This window comes from Lates calcarifer, linkage group LG17 (genome assembly GCF_001640805.2).
Source record: "Lates calcarifer isolate ASB-BC8 linkage group LG17, TLL_Latcal_v3, whole genome shotgun sequence".
In the NCBI taxonomy this organism is placed as follows: domain Eukaryota; kingdom Metazoa; phylum Chordata; class Actinopteri; family Centropomidae; genus Lates; species Lates calcarifer.
This window is the reverse complement of record NC_066849.1, coordinates 781437-806672: the sequence shown is the minus strand read 5'-3', so window position 1 is coordinate 806672 and position 25236 is coordinate 781437. Positions and strand designations below refer to the sequence as shown.

Below are 25236 nucleotides of genomic sequence, written 5' to 3'. Positions count from 1 at the left end.
GTCAGCTTGTTGCAGTCTCTGACAATATGCCATTCAAACATTATGAGCCACTCTGTGTGTTATGGTTCTACTAATGTCAGCTCATATGGGTTTTGTAGTTTCATTAGAAACTCTCTTTTCTTTCACAGCGATGGATTGGTAAAAGAGCGTAAACCCAGATTTTCATTTTCAGTCAGTACTCATTATTTGATACATTACAACAAGGAAATCATCAAAAAAAGAAAAAATAAATAAATAAAATTAAAAAGGGAACACATCAACAGATGTTACTGTGCTCTTAGTTTGATGAATGTTAGTGCATGGTATAAACTATTATTTTCTAGGTTTTGTGCACCAACTCATCAACTTTGAATCATCTCAGTCATATCCACAATTAAAGTAACCACCTAATAATCATCCAGATCTTCCCCCAGTGTTCACCAAGAACTTTGGTGTGAAGGCTGTGACGAAAACCTCTGTCCTGCTGACCTGGGAAGTGCCAGAAACCTACAAATCTCAAGTGCCTCTCAAGGTAAGATCAGTCCACAGGTTCACCCAAACAGCAGCTGCAACACTGAAACAGACATTACAGACCCTGTATTTAATAACTGGAATTTCTTTAAACAAATAATCCATAATCAGGTTGTCAGAGTTCACTCAACCATTTCATGGGTAGGTTCATGTTAGGTTTAAAATAAATTGTGGTGTACAAACTATATGTGCAGACAGGAAATGGTACTATTAACACAGAATAACAAATGACTATAATAAGAAAAAAAACACATTTTTACATTTCAGCTATGTATTTTAAGATAAACAATCACCAAACAAAACACTCACTTTGTGGAGCTTTTTGCTGTGTTGGCATCTTTGACAGAACAGCTGCTCCATTAATCATCATGAAAATCAATTTGCACCATATTAAATTCTGCCTTTAACTGTACTTTATGACTGACCATTTGTTAAGGGGTCTGTCTGTGTTGTCACTCAGCCAGAGGCACTATGTAGCTCTGATGATAAGCTAAGTATAATCAAAAGCAGAGAACACAGGAAGCAGCAAGGTCACAAAATTTGTTTCAAGTAAATTGGAGCTACACATAACAATGTCACATAAAGAAATATTAATGAGCATATTGATAAAATCAGACTTTAATATGAAGGCTGTTCTACAGCCAAAGAAATCAGCATGGGAATGCACTTAATCACCTCACATCAATGTCTCTCAAAGGTTGAGACTGATGTCAGTCTTGTGTTGTATGCATTAAGTATGGAGCTGGAGCCGTAATTATAAAGATTGGAAGCAGGAGGGAACAGCTAGTCTGGCTCTGTACAAAGTGAACAAATACACCAACCAACACCTAAAGCTTTTTAGGCAACCCTGTCTCCTAGAAATGACATTTATATACAATTAAACTGCAACAGCAAATGTTTTGGGTGGATGGCAGACATACAAAGTGTACCAGAGACCAGGGTTCACATCAAGAATCCTGTCTGTGGTTTAGGCAACAAAAGCACATCAGAGCTAGTGCATTTAGGGTGTGTTCAAACCCTTTTTTGCTAGTTAGATCTTGAATTAATCATAGGTATCTTTTGAGATTAAGGTGCAATATATTAATCAGAGTGCCATCTCCCATTTCCTTTCAAAGCCAGGTGTGCTTGCACCTTGGTGGATTACTTTTGTAATGACCAGCTGATCTCTCCTCACCGGTGCTGCAGGTTACCTCAGGTTCAGCATCACACCTTCTAAAGTCTGTGAATGTGTCCTCAGTACATGGCAATGTTTTGCTTCTGGTCATAAGTGTGTTTGCTATTAAAACAATGTGTGCGATGGATCTGAAAATGCCTTGTGTCACATTTGGCATCACTTGGTGCCAGTTGTAAGATAGGGCCCTTAGTATCTTAAGTCACTATGAACTTTTTATGTATCAAACCAGAGCTGTGAGAGTCTAAACAGAACCAGAAACAGTTTAATAATACTGGAGTCACTACAGGTGGGCATTGTGCTGCAAGATCAGATCTTTTGGCAGGTGTTAGTAGATGTACTTCACTTTACATAGAGCCAGGCCCTACCTGCACTGGTATCAGTATTCTCATCTAACTCTCAATAAGAATAAATGTATTTCCCCCAGTGTTGAACTATTCCTAAGGTCAGAGGGTAGGCTATTCTGCAGGGAAGAGAGGGGTAAAATCACTAATTTACCTCTTTACACTGATGATATTCAACTTGTTTAATACATGTTTCATGTTCATAAATATGTGTAAAGTAATCTAACTTTATTCCTTCTTCCTTTTATTATTGTTGGAGTAATTTAGACAAAGGGAACACTTTTTTTTGGTAGAAATTATTTTAATTTTTTCTTTTTATTCATACCATAGATAACCAGTGTGGAAAACATAATGTATTCTATCAAACTTTATCAGTGTTAATAAGAAACTTCATCCTGGCTTCAGATCCTGTACAACCAACAGAGTTTGGAGGTTCAAGGCAACCTGAAGAGGAAACTGATCACACAGCTGCAGCCAGATACTGAATATTCCTTTGTGCTGATGAGTCGGGGGAACAGTGCTGGTGGCCTCCAGCAGCAGGTTTCCATCCGAACAGCTCCAGACTTGCTGAAGATGAGACCTGTTCAATACCAACATGATGTAGAGGAGGGTGGCAGAGTCACCATCAGTCTGCCGAGGGTCCCTGCTGGAGCCAGTGTCAGGTCCGTGTGATCCTCATTTCTGAGGAGAAACTGTGCTGAAAAAATATGGATGATTGATTATTTCTTCATTACCTCTGCAAATATCAGTTCAGTCCAATTATAGTTGTCTGCATATCAGTGGTTACACTGCAAACAGGAATTACTAATCACTAATTCAACATCATTTTAATGGTGCCAATTTACCAAAGCCTAAACAAACACAGGTAAAGAAAATAAGGCTCAACTCTCTCCCCTGTGAAGAGTCCCTGGCCCCAAAACATTTGAGAACTCTTTTTTCCAACTTTTTGCAACATTAAAATGCACCTAACACATAATGCATCAATAATAACAAATATGTTACCCTCTGAAAAAAAGGCTCACTTTACATAATGAGTGTGTTTACTTCTTATACTATATAGTATGTTTTGTTGATATACTCTACTTTTAACCAAGCCACATTGTGAAAAGAAGACTTTTACTTGTGATGTCTCATACAGGGTAGCAAGAAAGTACTTTTTAAACCACCCAACTTAATACAAATGACAGAGGTAACCTCAGAGAGTGTACTGTACTGTAGTGTACTGTTACACACAGCATACACACAGCGTAAGCACACTTTGAAGACCTTGAAAAGGCTTGCCACTCAGCAGCCCTGTGAGGATAAATCAAGTCAAGACACACAAAGATGCACACAGTCAATGTTTTCATGTGTTCAATCAATAGCTCAGACAAAAGCTTGCCTGTAAGGCCAAGTATTTCAGCAGCCATTATAAGTCTGGTTTATTTACTTCTTGTCCTGTTCTAGGCTGGTCATAACCAGCCAATTATCCATTGCAACAGAGTTCTTTTAGGTCAGAGTAGTTTTAAGAATGAACAAAACATTCAGTCCCAAAAATGGAATGATTACAACCCATAACCACATAGACATATTAGCAATAACCCCACTGCAACTCCCCAGCTCTCTCCTGATACCAGAAAGCAATTTCTTTAAGAGTTGAGCTTTAAAACTACAATTAATAAGCCAAGAGAATCCCAATGCAAAGGCTGCAATTCAGTAGAAGGTTATTATTACCCAGCTCGGTCACTAAGACAGGCACTGCAAATGACTTGGACTTAATTACGTTTCAAGTGTTTGTTTCTCTGAAGATTTCAGTTACTTCACTGCTGGAGAGAAAAAACTAATACAATCTCTATATGAATGCCTGTTCCAGACCCGAACATAGTCAGTTCAAGGACCAAACGTATCCCGATGGATGTTTGAGAGAGGAGAAGTTTAGAACAAATATTAGTAAAAGTCCTTCAGGACACTCCATCCAAACATTAGCAATAGATGGAATAAAATGAAACAGCATGTACCAAACCTTTTGTTTTGTGTGTGTGTGTGTGTGTGTGTGTGTGTGTGTGTATATATATATACACATGACATAAGGATGTGTGACGCAGTTGTGTTTCTGTGTTTGATACAGGTGGTACTACATAGTGGTTGTCCCTGTCACCCCGGCTTCTCTGAGCAGATGGGAGAACCCTGAAGACATGGACATACATGAGGTGAGTAAATGTACACTTGTATTAGTCATGTAAAAAGGAAAACATCTGTCCACACAGTCACAACTGCTCCCAAAACATAAATCATTACATTTGCAGGTCAAGACTTTGGTTTTTGGTTGAGGCAGGGGTTAGGATTACGGTTGGCATGAGGTGGTTGTGGTTATGCTATGCTTACATTCACTGTTTCTCACCAAACACACTGATACCTCATGCAGGAACCATTTATACAAACTGTACATATTTGGAACTTTTTCTTTTCGTGTCCTCACTTTGTCAAGTTCTTCTTTTTGCATTTAGGTGCCATCAATTTAAATTAATTGTGGTGCAGGATTTTCTGTTTTTATTGACGCATACAAAAATGTATGAGACCACCAGAAATGTGTGGTGGTGTATGTATCTGCAGACACCCTCCTTTCTGTCTGTATTTTCTTATTATCATCTTATTTCCCTGTGTTTCTGGGCTGCAACCTTTCAGTAATATATGCGTGTAGCCCCCAGCCAACAGCATGCAGGCTATGTATATTCCATAGTGACCAGGTTACATCGCTGTCTCCATCTCTCTCCTCTGCTCTCCTGTCTGTGTCATGAATGTATAAAGAGCTGCAGGTCTGTGTGTCTGTTTATTATTTGCCAGGTAAGACAAGTAGAGCAGTTGGCCAAATGCTGACAGTAGACCAAAAATCAGGGTATTGTCAAGCTGTAGGATTCATCTATGGGTAAATGTATAAAAGTGATGATAAAGGGGAAACTTTGATATGATGTAGGCCTTTAAGAAAATGTTGTGGACTCACTAAAACAATAGTAAATCATGCTTTTTAGGAACATAAATATCCATGTCAAGTGACAACTAGTGTTGGCAAGATAAGTATATTGCAGACATACAGAGCTGTCAACTGAATGGCATGATGATCTGTAGCCCTGATATCATCAGAAAACACTGCCATTGTAGCATTCTGATTCAAAGAGTTTAACTTTGGGTGGGGACGGCTACTGAGAGAAGAGTAGGTAGAGAAGCAGATACTAAATTGTGTCTTTTTTCTTAATCAGAAACATGAAACAGAAACAGCAGAAAGTTTGCTCCTCTAGACATTACCTTTAATTGGACCCACACCTGGAGTACACACCTCCAACAGCCAAACATGTTTTCACTCAATCAAACATTACTGTTGAAAGAGTAATTTTAACATATAAATCTTATTTGATCCTTAACCCTGTGTTTGTAAAGGTAAAGGCCCCTATATGCATTCAAACATTTATTAAATAATAGACATTGGATTTCTCACTCCCACTTTCAGTGTAATGTCCTCACTACCTTTCTAATTGAATACTGTTTTATTTAAAGAGTGTGTTGCCCCAAACTATAAATGGACAAGAATTGTATTTTGCTTGACAAGCTCCTATATTGTAAACTGGGTGAAGCCTACATTGTATATTCTTTATTGATAACAGCACAACTTTGCTCTAGATTATGTCTTACGTATTAATTGATAGCATAAATAGGTTTATTCTGATTATTCCTACGGCTTCACTGCAGGAAATACTTAATCAAAAAGATATTTGTGGAGCAACCTCTGGTAAAGTAGCTATGATTGTCTCTTAGCAGTGAAAAATAATTAAGCAATTTCGTTTGTTCATCAACAGGATGGTGCAAAACGTACTGAACCACTTTGCACCAATTTTTTAAAATGACTTTCCTTAACATTGGGATATAGGGCATTTTTCAGCTTTTTTCTGTCAGTGTCCTTTTCTTTTATGTTTCTGTTATGAGAGCTAGACACACCTGTGCACCTGTGCATTAAGGACAGACTTAATGTTGAGCCAAAGAATATTGTTAATGGTGAGGGGATTGGGTGGGTGCTCTTGTTGACAGAGAGGAATTGAGGGCAGGGCAAAGTTTACTCACTGGTTGACCTGGATTTGACTCTTGTCAAACAACTATTATCCCACTTACACATGCTCTCCTATTCAGTTTGTCTCAATCACATTTTTGGATGATGTTTGTCTTATCTCCACAGGGTTGGAAGGTTAAGTGCTGAGTCATGTTAGTGAAATGTACAACAACCATGAAGGAATTCAAAGTGCCACAAAAATCATCAAGTTTCAGTTTGTGCTGGCAGCAGGTCTAATGAAGGGCTCCTGTCACGTTTCCTGTAATTGAATATAATTACCCACTTTCAGTAAAAATCCATCAGCCATAGTTTAGTGTTTCAAGTGAACAGGTTTCATTTACATAAGCAGCTTCTAATGAGCTACTGTGGTGGATTGTATTCCCAAGAATAGCACCAAAGACAGACTGGTAAGGTTATGCAGCTGGAGCCATGCCACTGTAAATGTTATGAGCATACAGTTTGTCAGTAATTTAGCCCTGTTTCTTCATGGAAATAACAAGGAAATGATTCATGATGTGAATTCATATATGCAAAACTCAAAACAGTAAAGCAGATAATGGCCTCAAAAGCTGGGATTAGGTATGTTATCATCTACATCCCTCTGTCCCTCCTTTGTTTCATGGAGTAAGTCTCCTCTGATTAATTATATCTATTTCATTTTGGTTAAGTGTTGTGACTTGGTAGGTAGGCATTGTCATTGTTGTTAGAGAAACACACCAGCAAAGGGCTAAAGCTGCAGCTGGTGAATTTCAAATATGTCCAGTGACTATAAAGATATCAGTTTGGTTACTTATTAGTAGTGGAATGGGCTTTCTCTGTGTGCCAGATTTGGTTGCTGTGGACTTGATAGTTTTGGAGCTCTGCATATGAACAAGAGGAAGGAACAGTTCTCCTTACCAGGGTGTATCCACTCCATTCCTCATGTCAGTCCAGAAGCAGTTTATCACCTTCCTCTGATGAGTTTTCATGTTGGTTTAATAAAGTAAACAGGTGAGTGCAGGAGCTGCGTCTGGTTGGAGTTGATGACGAACTTCAAGCTAGTATTAACAACTCATGGATTCAAACTGGTGTTATTACAGACACCTCACATGGAATACATTACTGTGTGGCTATAGAATATGTGCAAAATTGATATTTGGTGTCTAGGCTCTGATCTTGTCATCCTACAGGAACACAAGCTCAGCACAGTGAAGAGAGGGTAATGAGCAGTCTGGCAGCAGGAATGAAGCAACTGTTGATTCATTGCAGCTTCATGTGCTCTCCATTGCAGAGCAGTGAAATTCATTCAGAAAAATAATATAATATTAATATTATATATAATATTTATTTTAAAAATTTATTTTAAAAATACTTATCATTGTCTGTTACAAGCAGAAACTGTTGATGAAACTGGAGACAAGAAGCTAAAATAAATTAATGCAGTCATTTGCTAGATCTGGAGGAAGATTTTGATGGTAGACAACACGCAGCATATTACTATTGCACTCAGTCCTACTGAAGGCCTATAAACAGGGACTGATCAGAGTCAAGGGAAGGATGAATGCAAATACAGAGAGGTCCCCGAAGATGTGACCTGAGACTGGAGCGACAGCTCACCTTTCAGTATGGCAATGACCTGAAACACTGGAGACTGTCTTTGAGCCAAAGCCCAGACTTAAACCCCAGAGAACATCTGTGGAGAGACCTGAAGATGGCAGTTCACAGATGCCTCCCATTCGACTCTGATGGAGCTTGAGAAGTCTGATTTAAATTAACCCTGTGTAAAACAAACATGGTATGGAACATGGCAAGTTAGAGTACATTGTCTTCTGATTACAAAAAGATTTAACCAGACAAGTATAATTCAAATAACCTCAGAAGAGAGACTAGGGTAGAGCATTTTCAACATTTTTACATCATGTGGTTCTCTGAATTAAGTAAACAGAAGGAATCATGCAAACCTAACTTCATTTGTGATGCCTTTAAACTGACGTTATAGTGTCAGCCCAGCATTAGGGAGATGTGCTTGTGTATATAAAAGAGTTATTAATGGGTCAATAGGATTGACTCACAATTTTAAGTCTTCTTAGCAGTTTGCATTTCTCTGTTGTGTGTTGTGTCACAGCCTAGCTCAAAGAAAAAAAAAGCAAATGAACTGGATACAACTAAAGAACAAAATACTAAAAAGAAACCACAGCTGTCATCTGTTCAGTTGAGGAGCTTCCCCACAGAGAGAGAGACTGCAGAGTGAAGGAGATTTTATAGAGCAGAGCTCACCAGGCCCAGGTGTGCAGCTGATGACTCCATTCAGCACACATACACGCAAAAAGCCACAGGGACACATAGTGCAACCAACAACCAACTCAGAATACAACAACTCCAGTAATGTTTGCCAGGATTTACCGGTAGACACAAAACTAACTTTTGCCAACACTAAGTGGCTTGATTCAGCCATACATTTACATTTTACTCCAGTTTACCAATTCTTTCCTGTGCTTTACAACTATTACATACTACTATACTCCTGCACCAGTGTAATTCATGAAATCTGTTTTGTTTTTGTTCCTCTTTTCCACACTATTAAGAATTTCTGCTTTTAGTAACAAACTGAGTTATTTTTATTTTATAAAATGGTATATTGCATAGTGTGGTCTATGTGTGAATACAGTAAGAGTTTTCCTTCAATGTCACCTTGAACATTAATGAGTGACAGGTAAGTCTGACACTGAAATGATATGAAGTGGACATAGGAAGCAGATGGCAGAGAGGGATGCCTAATACACACACACACACACACACAAAGGTAGGCATACATGGAAAGAATAGAAACAGCTGACCTTCTGTATTGAAGCCTCAGAGTGAGACAGACCCTCTGTTCTCACTCTGAAGGTTGCAGCAGGAACACGAACAAATCCAGTCATGTTGAATCATAACGTCTCTCAGCTATCCTCCAAAGTGCAGTTTTCCTAGGACTAGGACAGTATGACCCATGTTTAGAGTCCGATGCAAACCAGGAAGTAGTGTCAACAGTCAGTCTTACGTTAGCCTAAAAGCCCAAGTCTAAAAGCTTTGTGAGCTTCCTCCCTTGACTTATTGAGGGAGCCCACAGCTGTCAGCAGGGGTGTTGCTAGGCTATTCCAGTATGACTGTATGAACATATTTATTTTAACATACATGGAACATTCTCAACATGTTCTATGGCAGAAAAAAGCATACTCCTACATCCAAATAATAAAACCACACACACATCTACAGAAGTGCTCTTGCTACACGTTTGAGTTGAAATACACCGGTTCTTTTCCCGTCAGTATGCCATAATTATCTGAATCGTGAATTTAATGATTAATGCCATTAATCATGGCATTTATACTGGGGCACGTGGCCCAGTAAAGGGGTCTGGCAATGCCGATGGCTGTAAGTCAGTGTGTGAATTTGCTTCTGGTCTACTCTACTCCCCTTGCCCTGAGGCTTTAAGCTAGTGTTAGCTGCTGAAGATGTTGCTATGGCTGACTCACATGTTAGCAAGCTTTCCTGCATTAACTGAGACAGTGAACAGGATGAGGATGTAGGTGAAGGTCTGGGCAGTGTGTATCGGAGCAGGCAGATGGAGAGATGTGAGGAGCTGAGTGGTTCATTTTTTAGTCTCTTGCTTGATTTGTAGAGCTTGCATATTGTGGCTTTAAATGCTGGAGTCAGAATATGTTTCCCTAGCTCAACATAAAGACTGGAAGCAGGGGGAGGCAGCTGGTGTGGTACTGCCCAAAGTTCAGAGATACACCTATCAGCACCTCTAAAGCTCACTAATTCATGCGCAGTCAGTGCTAGAATAATCTGTGTAACACCAGAAATGTAAAAATGACATCTTTTGGTTTTAGGGGGAATTTTATGCTGGGACAATGTCTTGCTGAGCTTGTTTCCTGACTTCAACCTCACACTTAATGCTCAGGCATGAGATTGATATCACTATTCTCATCTCGTCCACGGAAAGGAAAATGAAAAATGAAAAAGTGTATTTAAAATTTTTATTCATTTTTTCACTATTACAAAGAACACATTTTCCTTTGTTCAGAACAAAGCAGCATTAGTTGCCAAACCTTGTATTAAAAGAAAGTTTGGTGTAGGCATAGGAAGAAAAAATAATGAATAGGAAAACAAAGAATAGAAATAATGTGGGAAGAACAGTTCACTGTCCGCTGACGTGTGTGTGGAGAAGCACAACAAAAAATCTCTTCTACGGAGATCAGTCATCATTATACATTGTCATTTCACTCCATGAAAGCCTCCTGTTGTGTCGTCCCTCTGGCAGCTCCTTGAGGCCGGTGCTGACAGCAGTCTGCAGAGAAAGAGGAGACAAAGCCAAGACTTCCTGCAGCCCTACATTGCAGCCAAGCTGGACGCTCTGCCTGAGATCTTCACTCTGGGTGATGAGAAGAAATACAATGGCTACTACAACAAACCCCTCCCTGGCCAGCAGCATTATCGCTGCTTTGTCCTGGCGGACCTGACGGACCACGAGTCTGTGAGTGACCTCTATGTATTTACAAGGATATGAGCATGTCACACCTTTAATACACTTAAAAGTTTCAGTGGAAGCTTGGTCTTAATACGTCCATTGCCTGTTTTCAAAAGACAGCACTCCTTGCCCACTAATGACGCATGGACATGTATAGTACTTACAGCACCTTAAGCAGAGAATGGTGCATTTTTGGCCACTAACTCTGCAATTACAGGGTAATCATCAGAGCCTAGATAGTTTATAGTTCTGTCACTATTCACTGTGTATTTATTCATCGCTTACACTATCAGACCTGCAGAGGTCTGTGCTCTACTACATCATGTCTTGATGAACAGACAAGTATAAAAGCTCATACATCATATTTATTGCTTTCAAGGAAACCAGATGTACAATAAAAATCATGTAGAATAAACCAGAACAACCCTGCTCGTGCTCTAAAGCTCAAGTAGTCACAACAAGGTGCTCATGCTCACTATAAACACAGAGCCCCCGTTCAGTGTGGTCCATTGAAGGTTTTATTTATATATGATCACAGCATCCTCAAAAATAATGTCAAAAAGAGAACAGAAACACCACTTTGTGCAATTCGACATTAAATGGAAAGCAAGAGGAAAGAAAGAACAACGTGAAGCTGCAGATGGCAGAGAGAGATGTGAACAGTCTGGTCTCTTTTTTTGCAATGAGGTTCAGTTTTATGTCTTATTTCTCAGTCGAGGAACTCAGTCAGCCACAACATGTAAAATACTACTCCAATAATATTACAATGATATCATAACAGTGTATAACCCATTGTTGACAGCAGCCATAAGTGTTCAAACTGCAGACAGCTGATCAAAATTTCTGAACTGAATCCATAGAACAGAAATCATCCCCCCGGCCAACAGACAGATCATTTGGTGGATGAGTAATGTTGTGAAGTGTCATTACTGCCCTCATACTGCAACAACACTTGATTTGGTGGAAATTCTGATTCAAAACTTAGTCAGGAACGACCAGTCCAGGTTTAAATTTGTACAGCGTCAGCAAATCTCTGCAACAATACTTGTTTATTCACATGCAGGGAGTGGACTCAGTTACAGGGACATTTGTTTAATAGATTGTGAAACTTGTGCATCTTAGTGTTGTTCAGCTCTGTTGTAAGGCCATAGTTTGTATTGTTGTAGTGGACTGCATTTTATATGAAGGTGTTTTTGTTGTTGGTTGTTGTTTTGTTTTGAGCTGTTGTGCAAATGGTTTCCCAGAGGGGCTCTGACCATCCTGACCCAATTATTTATGTCACAATGACTCTGCATTTCTATACCCATAAATATGTTACCATGTGAGAGAGAAGCAAAGTTACATCTGAGACTGGATGAAGCTGTTATAGTCTGCTTCATATGCAGAAGTGCAGTGTCAGGAAAAGTTCACCAAGACAAAGACTGTGCTTGACACCTTTTGCCCTTTAATAAATCATAAAACTACATCAGAGGACAAGGGTATGGCTGAGGCAGTGTGAATTGGTTTTTAATATGCAGATCCATTGCAGTTTAGTCTGTATTTGTGGCCTTTTAAAATCATCAGATTAACGGTTCTCATAAAACTTTATAAAAACTTCATTTCTACCCTGCAGATCACATTCTAGTACTTGCAGCTACAGTGTGACCGAGAGCAGTTTGTCATGAATGGCACTGTTTTTCCTCCCCTGGTCTTTTCTATCTGTGGAACAAAAGTGCAGCCCCTCAGGCAGCAGTGAACACATGCCAGGCACGTTGCACTGATGCAAATCACATCCTCGAGGCATGCATGCCTCTGCAGGTATATCTCTCAGGCACTGAAGCCGTGATCCCTGCTGTCACTTACAGGCATCCTGCTTCCAGAGCACAGCATCTTCAGACTGCCTCTCTAATTTCAAGTTTCCTAGATCAGTCATTTGCCCTGATGCCATTGTCATTTAAATGTGGGAGGGATTCTAGTCCAGAATAGGATGGACTACTATCTAAGTATATGTTTACAGAACTTCAGAGGTTACCACCTAAACTGTGTTGACAGAGTGATGAATGAAGCTGTCAGTGTTTGTTGTTGTAGTGCATTACTTGATTACCTGTCCATGCACAATTAACAAAAAAACAAACAAAAAAAAACACATTAATCAGACAGGCCACAACAGAAAAGACATACTGTGGCTATAATACTGACATTAATACACAAATGAACTCATACTCCAAGAGAAGAGAGGTTTAGCCTGGAACAATAGATATAATGGATCAGTTGCTGAAAGGCTTGTACTGTGTGATGCAATGCAAAAAGACCAATAAGATAGACCAAATCATAACCCAATAAAAAACTTTTTCAAAATGATATTGTAAATATTATCATGGAAAAGAGTAAAATATCATTAGTCATTCGTAAGCTCCTTATTTAATAAACACAGCACTCCAATTAATGTCATCAACAGCAGAAGCATAAACCAATGCACTGTCCACAAAACTTTAGTAGAAAATCTGAAAAAAAAAAAAACCTCCTTCAAGAACTTTAATTTCCTGAGGGAAAACTGAGTCAGACCTTTTTGCATTAGTTACACCAAAGCTTCAGTGCAGTTGAAGACCTTGCAGTGAGTCTTAAGTACTAAATCTATTAGTTTAAGGCAAAGTGCAAGGAGATAAATATAAGATGTGCACAATAAACACACAAAAACATTTCCTGACCAGTTCATTCCATATTAAGATTGAAAGAGATGAAATATGATTGTAATGGGGATTTTGTGATGCTGTGTCTTTCCTTTCTTGAAAGTCCAAACTAACTGTAACTGCAGCTGACTGTTGGCACACTGCACTGTGTTCTGGTTTTGGGCCAGCTCTGGTCCCTCAAACAAATTTTTCTTGATTTTGGGGGATATGGACTCCAGTTGAACTGTTGGATCTGACCTAAATTGAGACCAGTGTTTGTCCTTGAAAAAGTATACTCAGCTGAGTCCAGCAGGTTGTTTATCATTGCATAGCCGGAGTTAGGCCGCTGTTAGGCTGAATATATTCTAGAGTCCTCCTAGAGTCAGCTGATCTTTGTTTCAAATTTAAGAAAGTGTGCAACCTGGCAACCCCACTGAGAAGATGGTGCCTGACTTTTATCACTCACTATAGCTCAGAATAGCTTTTAAAACCACAATGGTTCATATTAAATAGAGAAGATAGAACATGTAAAGAAGACACCTTTTGAGTTGTTGGAGGGTTTATTTTTTCACTTGTAATGGAGCTAGCAGGCAGTCCCTGGGTGCTTAAAGGCTTTACGTTCACTGATATTTATGAAAAACTGAATAACTCCAAATGTTTCTGGTGACATTGTATATACGTATATCACACCTCTTTTGTTAGGTAATGTTGAGACAGTCTTGTAGGGTGGCAATGGGTTCAAATTGAGGTTCAAAGCCATTATTATTATTGCTTATTATTTTATCCTGTGCTCAGATTTCCTGATGAGGTCATGTGCCCCCTGCCACCATCTTAATTTAAGCCACCTGCCCTGTCCTAACCCTAACCTTTACAATTCTTTAGATTTAGTGAAAACACAAATATGAATTCGCAAAACTGACTTTTAGTTCCCAGTGTAGCTTCTGAATTGTAGCTCTGTTCCCTTTCACATGTGCAGCCAGGTTAGTATGAATCAGTGCTAGTTAATTCAATTAAACTAATATTCAGAGATCATATAATATCTGATCTCATCAACATATAATAAAGCAGTTATGTTGGATTACTCCATGGTCCCTTTGTTTGTTCTGCCCCTCCTCAGGATAACTTTTGTTACTAGCAAAATACATGTTTTGTTGTGTTAAGAACAGCACATCAGAGCCCAGATTCAGTGAATGGCATCAGCTGAATGTGATTCAAGCCTGTACAAAAATAGAAACCTCATCACATTCATTGAAAACAGGGGAAGTAAGCCTTGCCTTTATTGCTGCTGCAAAGCTTCTGGCAGGGTAGAGGCGAGAGAGTAGGAAGGAAGAAGGAAAAGAAAGAAGGGGGTGGGGGGTGGAGACTGAGGCAAAAGGGCACTGCAGCTTTCTGTGGCCCCCACTGCTGGTAAACAAGCTGGGACGTGTGAAATTGGATAAAAGGAAAAGGCCATATAAACAGTGTGATCACTTACAGCAGAGGAAGGAGGGGCAATAGTTCCCTATGAATGTAAAGGCCTGTGGGAGTGACAGAGAAGAGAGCAGAAGAGTGAGAGGTGGAGAGAGAAAAGAGAGGGAGCTTAATGTGAGGATAAGATCAGTTGGAGGATTGGTTCTCAGGGGGCGGGGGGGTCTACTTGTGAAAGCGAGAAATGCTGCAATCATTAGGGAGAGAGTGGCACGGATATAGGAAGAGGAGAGATGCTGAACTTTGAGGAGAAAACACAGAGAGGAGGAGAGGGGGATGGCAGTAGTGCAGGGAGGACTGGGGATTATGGGAAGCATACTGAGTATACTGGATAGCATCCATTTGTTGCAAAGAGGCAAAGTGTGAGCAGAAGGTGCCAGCTGAGTGGAAATCTTCAGAATTCTGGGAAACAAAAGCTTCTCATTTCTGCTTATTTAACAGTCACTTGCTCTTTTCTGGGAGGAGATTATAGACAATAGAAACAAAAGCAAAATGTTTCTTCTTACTGCTATTAAAGTGATTTCTTTGCACAACCGACCTCCTCTCTCCAGCTTGTGAATGTAGCTGCAGCACATTTTTCACCCCTGAAGGATTACTATCCGTTGGGTAGTGCCGCTGAGATTGATCACTTCCAAACTTCTCCCTTGAGATTATCTAAATATCCCTTAGAATATGTTTCTGCAGCTGTTAAAAGCCATGAAAACTGTCATTTTTCAGAGGAAAAGTTTTCTGAGCCATAGGCAGTACTTTGCAAAGTGCCAAAAAGTGATACATAGAAAAAAAGAGAGAAGAGACAGATGAGCTGGAATTTTATCAAGCTCCAAACATTTTAGCTGTTAAGATTTAAAGGTTTCTTCTAAACACAGGCAGGTATGCACAGTCCTCTTAAAGAAATGTTCCAATTAGTTACAAGTTAGGAGGCTGCATGGCAGTGTGTATTAGACCAGGGAGGGACTCACCCTAATGAACAGCACAAGCTTAATTTATCATCATTATCCTAAGTAGATCCTTCAGATTTCACTTTGACCTGGTGAAGAAATTCCTCTTTCTCCAGAGGAGGTTCTTTTACCCTGAACATATTCCCATCACATCTTGGCATCTGGATGTCTATGAGAAAAGTCAAAAGTCAAAAGGCTTCTGTACCTTTAAATTACAACTACAGCTAGAATACATTAATAACATAAAGTAAATGGCTTTTCAAGACAAAGTATGGAAGATACAGTCATATTAAAGCACTTGGTTTGCTTATTCAGAAGGATTATAAAACTGAAACCCATCTGGAATGCATTAGATTATGGTGTAGTATGTTTGGAAGAGTCTCAGATTGTGTCATATCAAAATGCATTTGTTTCATTTTAGCTTTCCACAACATGACAAATGTTCAACAAATCTCTCTACAGCCACAAAGTTTGTGTATAATTTACTTGTGTCTGTCAGCCCCGATATTACAGTCTGACAATTAATGTTGGGGTGAAAAAATGTCTTGAAATGAATGAATCAATAAGGAAGCAAAGCTGGTCTGGGGTGACATTGTTGTAACAAGCAGCATTCTTTAATTCGTGTTTACAGCTTTCACCCAGAGTAGCTGCAGCCAGAGCTGGAGCTGCTGTCGTCTTGTTGAGCCAGATCCCCATCAGGCTCACAGGAATATTTATAGTCTCATTCACTAACACAGTCCAACTTGCTGCACTTGTCTCACAGAACATGAAGTGACAAGCAGCACAGTTACTTAAAGTGAATTATACCAAACTGATCTGTGAAACTCCTCTTTAATGTTTATTATGTTGCCAATATCCAACTACTCACAAAATCGCAGCTAAGTAATCAGGCTGGAAGGATTTTTAATGAACAAAAAGTGAAATTGTGTTTTTGTAGAAAGATAATGATGCAATAACATTTTTCATGTCTTCTAATTATATTATGTTCAGCACCCCTATGCACCAGGAGAAAAAAAAAGAAGGCTCCCACACCAAAGATCTTTAGGACAATGCTTGTCTTCCTAAAGTGCTTATGTCTTGGTTTATATGCCAAAGTCAGCATACTAGTCAAGGCCAGTAGCATATATTCAAATATTGTTGGAATTATTTTAAAACTTCAGTTTTTGTATCTCTGTAATCTCCAACTTTACGAGGGGGCTTCAAAAAGTTTGTGGAAAAAGTACATAGCTAAAAATCATACGCAAAAATAAACATCATAACTTAAACCGTTTTTTCCAACTGTCCTTTTTCCACAAACTTTTTGAAGCCCCCTCGTATTTCAGGGTAAACACAAATGATTTACATAGCTATGATCATCATCTCTGATTGGTCTGAAATAATCACATTAAAGGGGGAACAAATCTTTCAATTAAATCTGCATACATTTCCATGATGGAAAAATGTCTTATCACTGTAAAGCTAAAGATATCGGCTGTGTCCAATATCAGTCACTCATTCACTCTCTGGGGGGTTCTACGTAGAAGACTAAATGTTAAAATGTTAAAACACTAAAACACAAACTGGGTCATTTTCGCAGCACCATTAATTACATGATTGCTGTCAAACAATTAAAATGTACTAGATTATTTTTCTCTCTTTCAGCATGAGTGCAATGCATGATGGTATATATTGCTTGATTAGCGACCATCAGTTTTACACTACTCTTTCACAATGCACTGTGGAATACAATGTGTCCCCTATATAGGTTATAGTAATTCTCACTTTACATTTACAGCACTACAAAATGGTGAACTCACTATATAGTCTACTTTATATTAAGTGGTGAGTGTTTTCAGACACAGCCCTTGTATCTATTCTATCAACCTCCTGATGGCTCCAAAACACACTAAAGTCACTTTACATTACATTCTTGTAAGAAACACACATTTTTACTGCATCACAGATAGGACACACTTTTTTTTAGTGAACATCCTTTTTAGTGAAAAACAATCAAACAATCTTTAGGTAATTATAAATCATGAGGTCTCCGTGCAAAAGTAAGGAAAAATAAATACAACAGGCTATGTCAAATGAGAAGATGGATTTTCTGTCAAATTAAATAAATTCTAATTGATTTGAACTGCTCCTTATTGGCTGTGGCCAAATGTTGCAGTAAACTTTAAAGGAAACACTGTATTCAATTGCACTCTGGTCTGAGACAGCGGAACTATAATGTAACAAACATTCAGATAACTGTGAGCGTTAGTATAACTGAACCAACACTTGCTACATTAAGTAACTGATAGTAACATTAGTTAACTTTACCTGGAGTCCTTTGTTTTAAAATCCATAATATTTCCACACATCCGATTTAACTTTGTGGAAAGATGCAGCTCCCCCTTGTGGCAATTCAAAATAAATCAATACAGGATTGTATGTTGGCAAACTAGACAGCTTTCTGTAAGTCACTGATGAGGATATAAACAATTATAGCCATTATCCCAATGATGGACATTCACTACGATCAGCTTATTGTGACAGTTTTTTAATCACAATAGCCAATAAAATTGTCCCCTCCCGACTCCTGACTGTGGACAGGATTGGAGCTTTCTGTCTGAATGTGGAGATTATCTTTTTTATCTTGACCTGGAGATGTAAAATGGAATTCAGGGTTTTGCAAACTTCAACTTGCGATAGTAGCAGTAAAAATGGGATGGCTAAAGCAAAAGCAAAAAGCAAAAATGAACTGATGTTCTGCTAACCACTTCAGGCTTTTTGCTTTCATGGGATAGGACAGTGGCGAGAGACAGGAAATATGCCATGCAGCAAAGGTCCGGCTGGATCGGGAGTCTAGCCGGGAACCTGCTCAGGGCACTAAGGCCCATGTGGTACGTGCCCTAACCATTCAGCTATCAGCTCCCCCCACCCGGCAACACATCTTAACAGTGGCCAGAATCTCCTCCAGCACTGACACACAGCAGAGCATCTTTTGCACATTTAATAGTTGTTCAAATGTTGCTGGTGCTGTAGTATTAAGTAACATAACATCACTAATTTACACAGAATATAGCAGAATGGTGAAATAGTCAAACAAGCAGACAGACGACACAATTTGCCCAATTCACATTACATATTATGAATAAATATGAATTTTTATATGACAGTGGAGTTTAATGGTATTATGCTGTAAGCTGGAGTAGGCTGTGGCTACTACAGTATCTGTGCCCTTATAGTAGTTTAAGCATTAGTTTTTGAATAGATTGATTGGTTTCAGATCTTGTGTAGATTTGTTGATAGTAATAGAAAGGTAAAGTAATACCAGCCTTATCTATCAATTGATCAGCTTTTTCCTGACTGGAGCATAGAACAACTGAGAAACCGGTCACAGACTGGAGTGAGTGTCTACATCAGACAAGCCTGTCTCTGGCACTCAACCAGATCAGCCCATCACCTTCTGAGATATTCTGTGTCTCCTAGTGGCAGTGTGACTTTGTCCTATGTGGTCTGGATAAGAGAAGCTGCCATGTTGTATAATGATGGCAAGAAAACAGCCAGGGCTGGCTGCAGGTGTCCACTGCTGTCCAGAAGGCATAGTGAAGTTGTCGATATTATTGGATTTGTCCTCAAAGCATGTTGCTGATGCATATCCTCCACTGGGCTTCTTCCTCCCTCCCTGGCCTCAGTGGGCACACTTCACAGTCCCACATCCAGCACAGCCAACACAGCAGTCTGCCCCTGTCTGTCTCCCCTTTGATTTGTCTTCTTCTGTTCCCCCCTGCTGCTTTCTAACCACTGTCACAATTAACCAGCTACACTCACTGTGTGCATGCAGGATTCCTTACTTGTGCTATGTGAGGTTAGTTTTGTCTCATTTCGTTGTTAACAAGTACATTTCATCATAGTATTTAAGAGTGGTGCAGTATGTTGACCAAACCTTGTACACCTTGAGTGTAAAAAGCAGCATTATCTTGATTTATCTTCAAAAGATAAAAGTTATCTTGCATTCATTTATTTTATGAGTGGGTCCCCATTTTGGTTCTCTCATGTAGGTGCAGCAGGATGCACATGCACGACTTAAAATACTTTCAAAAATCAACTTTGGAAATGTTTTATAAGGAAGGAAATACATCCAACACTCACTAGGTAAAGCTTAAGGATACACACAATTAGTTTTGATGAAAAACAAGGCAATTCCACAGGGCACCTTGAATTGTCCTCTTTGGCTGTGGGAACATTCTACAAATACTGTCTTTGATGTATACTTAAAACAGGAATGTCCTTCTTAGCTGGGTAAGCACTTAAGCTATACAGCTAGCTATGTTGAGTGAAGCACCGCCAACCTGTTCTGACATTGTACTCACAATCTTGACTGAATTGACAGTTGACATTACAATCACACAACCATCAGTGGGAACCCTCTGGTGTGGTGTGTAAATAAAGTTCAAATCAAATCTGGAAACATCAGCTATCAGAGGGGAAAGTAGTTATATTTAACTGTAAGAAAGTCATTTTTGTGTACATGGCCTTCATACATGTTGTAAATGTTTAATGAGGGACCAGTTTTAACTATGCAATGAAATTTATATCTACCTCAATTACTCACTAATTCAATGCATTACCTGCCATCTACAGCAAGTGTCCCAAACCAAACACACCTGCAATGTTGTGAGACAAACAGGTGCATGCACCTCTACCATGTGCTGCTTTATTCTGCTGTTCATTCTGTAAGAAGAAGCTGGCTGTTTGATTTATATAGCTTGAGATACATAAAGTCTATGGACACCTGCCATGGTGTATTTTACTTTATAAACAGTCACATCATATTTCAAAATGTGGCACAGCAGTGTTTACACTGTTATGCATTTCAAGAATAAAAGGAGGCAGTGACTCAGTGGATTGATTAACCACTATATGCAACATCTCCTGCATAAACAGGCAGAACACCAAATTGTGGTGTGTGCTTATTGTGTAGCAGCCTGGTGTCATTTGCACATGATTTAACAAGAATAAACACAGTGGAGTGGCACTGTGTTCTGGTGGCACTTAAATCAGAGGCTGCTGATTTACCAACATATCCATCCTGCTGCCTTCAGACGGCTGCAGATTTAATGAACTGATACATATACTGAATGAACTGTGGAAAACAGATAATGTAAGAATCAATCATATTCATTTCTAGATCAGTCGATTCTCAGAGCAACATCAAAGACAAATTTTCTACCTAAATACCATCTACTCACTTATTGGTGGTTGATTGGAGTCAGCCTAGCACCTGTTTCAGCCTGTACATCATGCACTTTGCGACTGGCAGCAAAATATCACTCAAACCAGCAGAACAACTTTCAACGACTGTCATTTCACCATTAAACTTGTTAACCTTAATCAAGTTTCAACTGCAGGACTCAACTACCTGAAAGTTGTTTATGCAATTAAAGCTGCTTTTTCAGAGATTTTAGTTTATGACTTATGACTGTCACTGAAAAATCTCTTGCATGTCCACAGGGGAGAACCTCACCAATCATGCACAAACAACACTCGTAGTATAACCACACTGGTAATATCTTATTGTTTAACACTGATGAAAATGGAAATAGTCTATGTTGTGCTCTACAGTTCCACTAATAATGTAGAATGCATATAAAATGCATTGCATGCTGAGAGAGCTTCCAACACACCTACCTCATGTAACTGCAGTCAACACTCCTGTCATATGAATGCTGGTCATGATTTCAATCCACTTCTCATTTCCTCTTTATTTCAAAACAAGAGCACTCTCTTATTCAAGATATGTTCATTCATGCCTTCAAAGAACCTAATTAGCTGGATGAGAATTAACATAATTATTTTAGCCTGATAATAGCATGTTAGCCTGTTAGTAGTCAAGCCACATTTGAACAGGGCCCTGATCTAATCTGTTCTGTTGTGGATAACTCAGTGACTGAACTGACACTTGTTCATCCTCTGGTCATTTGCAGCAGAGAACATTTGCAGCCAGCCCCTTTTCTGAGCCCATCAAGGTGAAGCTCTACAGTGGGATGACTCGACAAACTGAGGACCCAGAGATGCTGTGGGTGATGGGTCCAGTCCTGGCTGTCATTCTCATCATCATCATAGTCATTGCTATTCTACTCTTCAAGAGGTGAGTATGTCAGACCAAACAGCAGACATATGATGGATACTTGTTTTATGTTTACATTTGTCTAGTTAATTCTGAATAGAAACCCTGGACATGCCAAGGAACTACAGGAAAATTAATGAGATGGGGTGAGGAGCTGAACTTCATAATGTAAACACAGAGTCCTCTCCAATGTCAATGTTTTCTTCAGACCTTTCCATTGACCAAAAAAAAAGCTCTTTTTCTCTTTTTCTATTTCCCAGTTGAATGTGATGTTTATACTTGTGTGTATATTCTGATTTAATCAGAACACTCCATTAGCATATCTATGAAAAAACTGAAAACCTCTTTTGCATGTTTCTGGGTAAACATTTAATCTATATTTTAATTACAGTTATTATTTCCCTCTCAGAAGACACTTCAACTAAACATCAGTGAAAGATGAGGCAGTAATGGAGAATGTTCTTTTTACTAAAAATGCAAACACAACATCATTTCCTTTTTTATTTCTGACTTCCATTATTATGGAAATCATGATAACCAATTTCAGTGTGATTTGTTTGTCTGATGTAAATGTATAGAAATGCAAGCCAGCCAAACAGCCCACCTCTGAAACCAAACCTATCTTGTTGATAAACAATCTGCATCAGCCATGTTCATTGAAAAAACTGCCATTTAATTCCAATCCATATTCCAACAAATTATTAGCCGGCAAAATGTTTGCACTTTCCCACTCAGTGCAAGTGAAATACCATTTGACAGTAATATCAGCATACAGCATACTACATATGTCATCTGTTATTAAAAAAAGACAGCAATAGTTTCAGTGGACCTTGAAGGCAGTGTATGTTCATTATGTTCCTCCTCATATCTATCTATCTATCTGAGCAATCATTTTAACACAATCCAGAGAGAGACCTGAAGCATTTACTTCAGCACAGCAGATGACAAGAACAGAAGAGTCAGACACCAAGAAATGGGCAGAGTGGAGTATTTTCTGGAGTCCAGACAGACATTCATCTTGGCTGAGTCTCCCTGAAGGCAAAGGTCCTCCATGGCATATGGGAGGAAGGCGCTGTTACTTGCCCCGTGGCCCTGCTCTTCCAGGCTAACAGTTGGCTTGTGCTTCCTGTGCTTTGGTCAAACATCTGGAGCTACTGACTGAGCTGACGGCGGCTTCCATATGGCTACTGCTCTGCTCAAATAGCAATACTCATTTTGTCTTTTTCTCATTCCTCCTTTTGCTCTTGTTCTTTCTTGATCCAGAGGAAACACTGAATGCCATCTCATTCTGCTTCAGTATCTTTACTACACAATAGTGAGGCAGAATAATGCTGCAACATTCCTGCCTTGAACAGGCTGTATAATGCTTATGCCTTTCCTCTCAACTGTAAACCTCCAGCATCCAACCATTGTCCTGGTTGCAAAGTTCCCATGGAACCTAGGAAAAATGTGCTCTCTGACAAAATAGTCTGGGTCAGTAGAAGCGTTGCACAGGGACCTTTTTTGCAGAGTTAGCCATTGCTCTCAATTTAACATGCATCAGTGGGAGGTGCTGTGTACCTTAGTGACTTCCTCCAAACTGGCACATTTATCTTCATCTAATATTGTAAAATGACATACATTTCTGGAGCTGCATTTGAATGCCATATTCACCGTGAGGCTGTTGGAGCTGCATGGAAACCAGAGTTTGGTTTGGTTCGGCAGAGATGCATTTTTGCAGAAGCCTGCCCTCACGAACAGTGGCCACTTCTACGCTCCTCCTCAGTGCTTTGTGTGAGCTGTAGGCAGGGGTTGGCAACAGAGATGGTGAAAAGGGAGTATGATTTTGCTAGAAAGGGGTCTCCTCACTGTCAATTTACATTTATACACAACTCAACATATATATGGGAATGTGAGTATATTAAGAGCTAAGCTATCCACTGAAGAGGCCAACTGTCAAATTCAGTCTCCAAACAAATCTGAGGCGGCATATCAATGCAAGTAAGTGCTAATAGATGTTATATCTCCTGCAGGGTTTCAGCACAGTAAAAATGTGTTCACTAACCAAGGTCAGCGTCCTCACACCCATAACAGAGGTTAAGATGGAAAGTAAAATGGTTGTGAACATAACAATGAAAAATAAAGATAAGATTTAGAGAGGAAAAATATGCCTGCTGGCTCTCAATGTCTTCCTGTGTTTCTGTTTGTATTTTGTTAAATCTCCTCCATATTTGGTAGGAAATAAGTAAAAGACATGTCCCAAACAAACTCTGTTATAACCCTTCACACAGTGTGAACGATTATAGTCAAGCAACTTCAATTTAGGTTTAGACCCTGTAGGATTTTTGTAACACGCCAATGTATGTATATATAGGTGGAGGTGGCTGGAGTGGATGGTGTATGTACAAAGCACAGGACTTTGACACTAGAGACTGAGCTTCATGATCCACTAGTATTTAGGTTTAGGCTACTAAAACTCTTTGGAACATGTGCAGTAGACATGGGGTAAGATAGAGGGAACGTCAGTGGACAGAACAGGGATTTCACTATATATTCTGAATATTGCATGGGCATGTTCAGGCGAAAAAACAAGTTTTATGTTGGCGACAGGATATAAACACAGTGCTCAATGTGGATGGAGTGGTGGAGTGGTGTTAAGAGGGGCCCACAGTTTATTTTTACCATGGGGCTGCCTAGGGTCGGTCTGGGTGTGGAACACTCTATGTTAATGCCATGACTTAGTATCAATACTGTTGACAAGAGTAGAACTGATGAATGGGAGTGTAAGAACTGTCCAGGGACATCTAACATTTCTTACTGACCACATAATTGGAAATCACATAGTGAATATTTAGTTTTTAGTTAAGGCAGCTGTATGCACTCTTTCTGCATTCACTGATAGACTCAGGTAATTTCTTAGAAGAGAGAGAGAGAGAGAGAGAGAATTAACTACGCTGCCTATTGTACTTTTATGGTTTAAAAAAAGTGCTGTAACCTAACCTAACCACATGAATTCATCTGAAGATGCCATACTGATGTATCAAATTGAAAGATGCAAAAAATGAAGATGTGTGTTATTCTCAGAAGCTGGAAAGTGAAGCCACTCAGCTGGCTGTGGATCAGAACAGGATGGAGTGGGAGTAGTAAGTTGGGAGCTGTAGGTGCACTTCCTGTTCACTGCGACACTGTGAAAATGAATCTTTTTTTTCTCTCTGCTCCCTGTGCAATGTCTTCCTGTTTCCTGTGGATGCAGCAAACAAGAGAGGTTAGTGACTCTGTCTGTTCTTACATTACTTCATCCTCCGACCCCCACCCTCCTTAGCTGTCGGCCTGCCTCTGCACATCCCTCTCACTGTGTAAAACTTTGCTTTTGGGTCAGACATGTTTGTGTTTTCTGACAGTGATAAGTGACAGATGCTCATTGTTTCTGTTACACTGCCTCAGCTTCTCTGAGCTGTCTTCAAGCTTGTTTTCCTTACACATATCAGCTTCAATTGACAGCACTTTTAAGC

General features: G+C 39.4%; 1 protein-coding gene across 16 annotated transcripts in view; it reads left to right on the top strand.

Moving 5' to 3' along the window:
• Window positions 1-25236, top strand: part of ptprfa (protein tyrosine phosphatase receptor type Fa) — a 344522-nt gene that overhangs the window by 286394 nt on the left and 32892 nt on the right. For 9 of the 16 annotated variants that reach the window (XM_051077194.1, XM_051077198.1, XM_018696340.2 and 6 more), the window contains 5 exons: window positions 402-511; window positions 2431-2687; window positions 4133-4214; window positions 10389-10601; window positions 21603-21766. In XM_051077194.1, coding sequence (XP_050933151.1) covers window positions 402-511; window positions 2431-2687; window positions 4133-4214; window positions 10389-10601; window positions 21603-21766 — 826 coding nt within the window. The remainder of the gene's footprint in view (window positions 1-401; window positions 512-2430; window positions 2688-4132; window positions 4215-10388; window positions 10602-21602; window positions 21767-25236) is intronic. The other 7 variants (XM_051077207.1, XM_051077206.1, XM_018696330.2 and 4 more) reach the window with 1 other exon arrangement.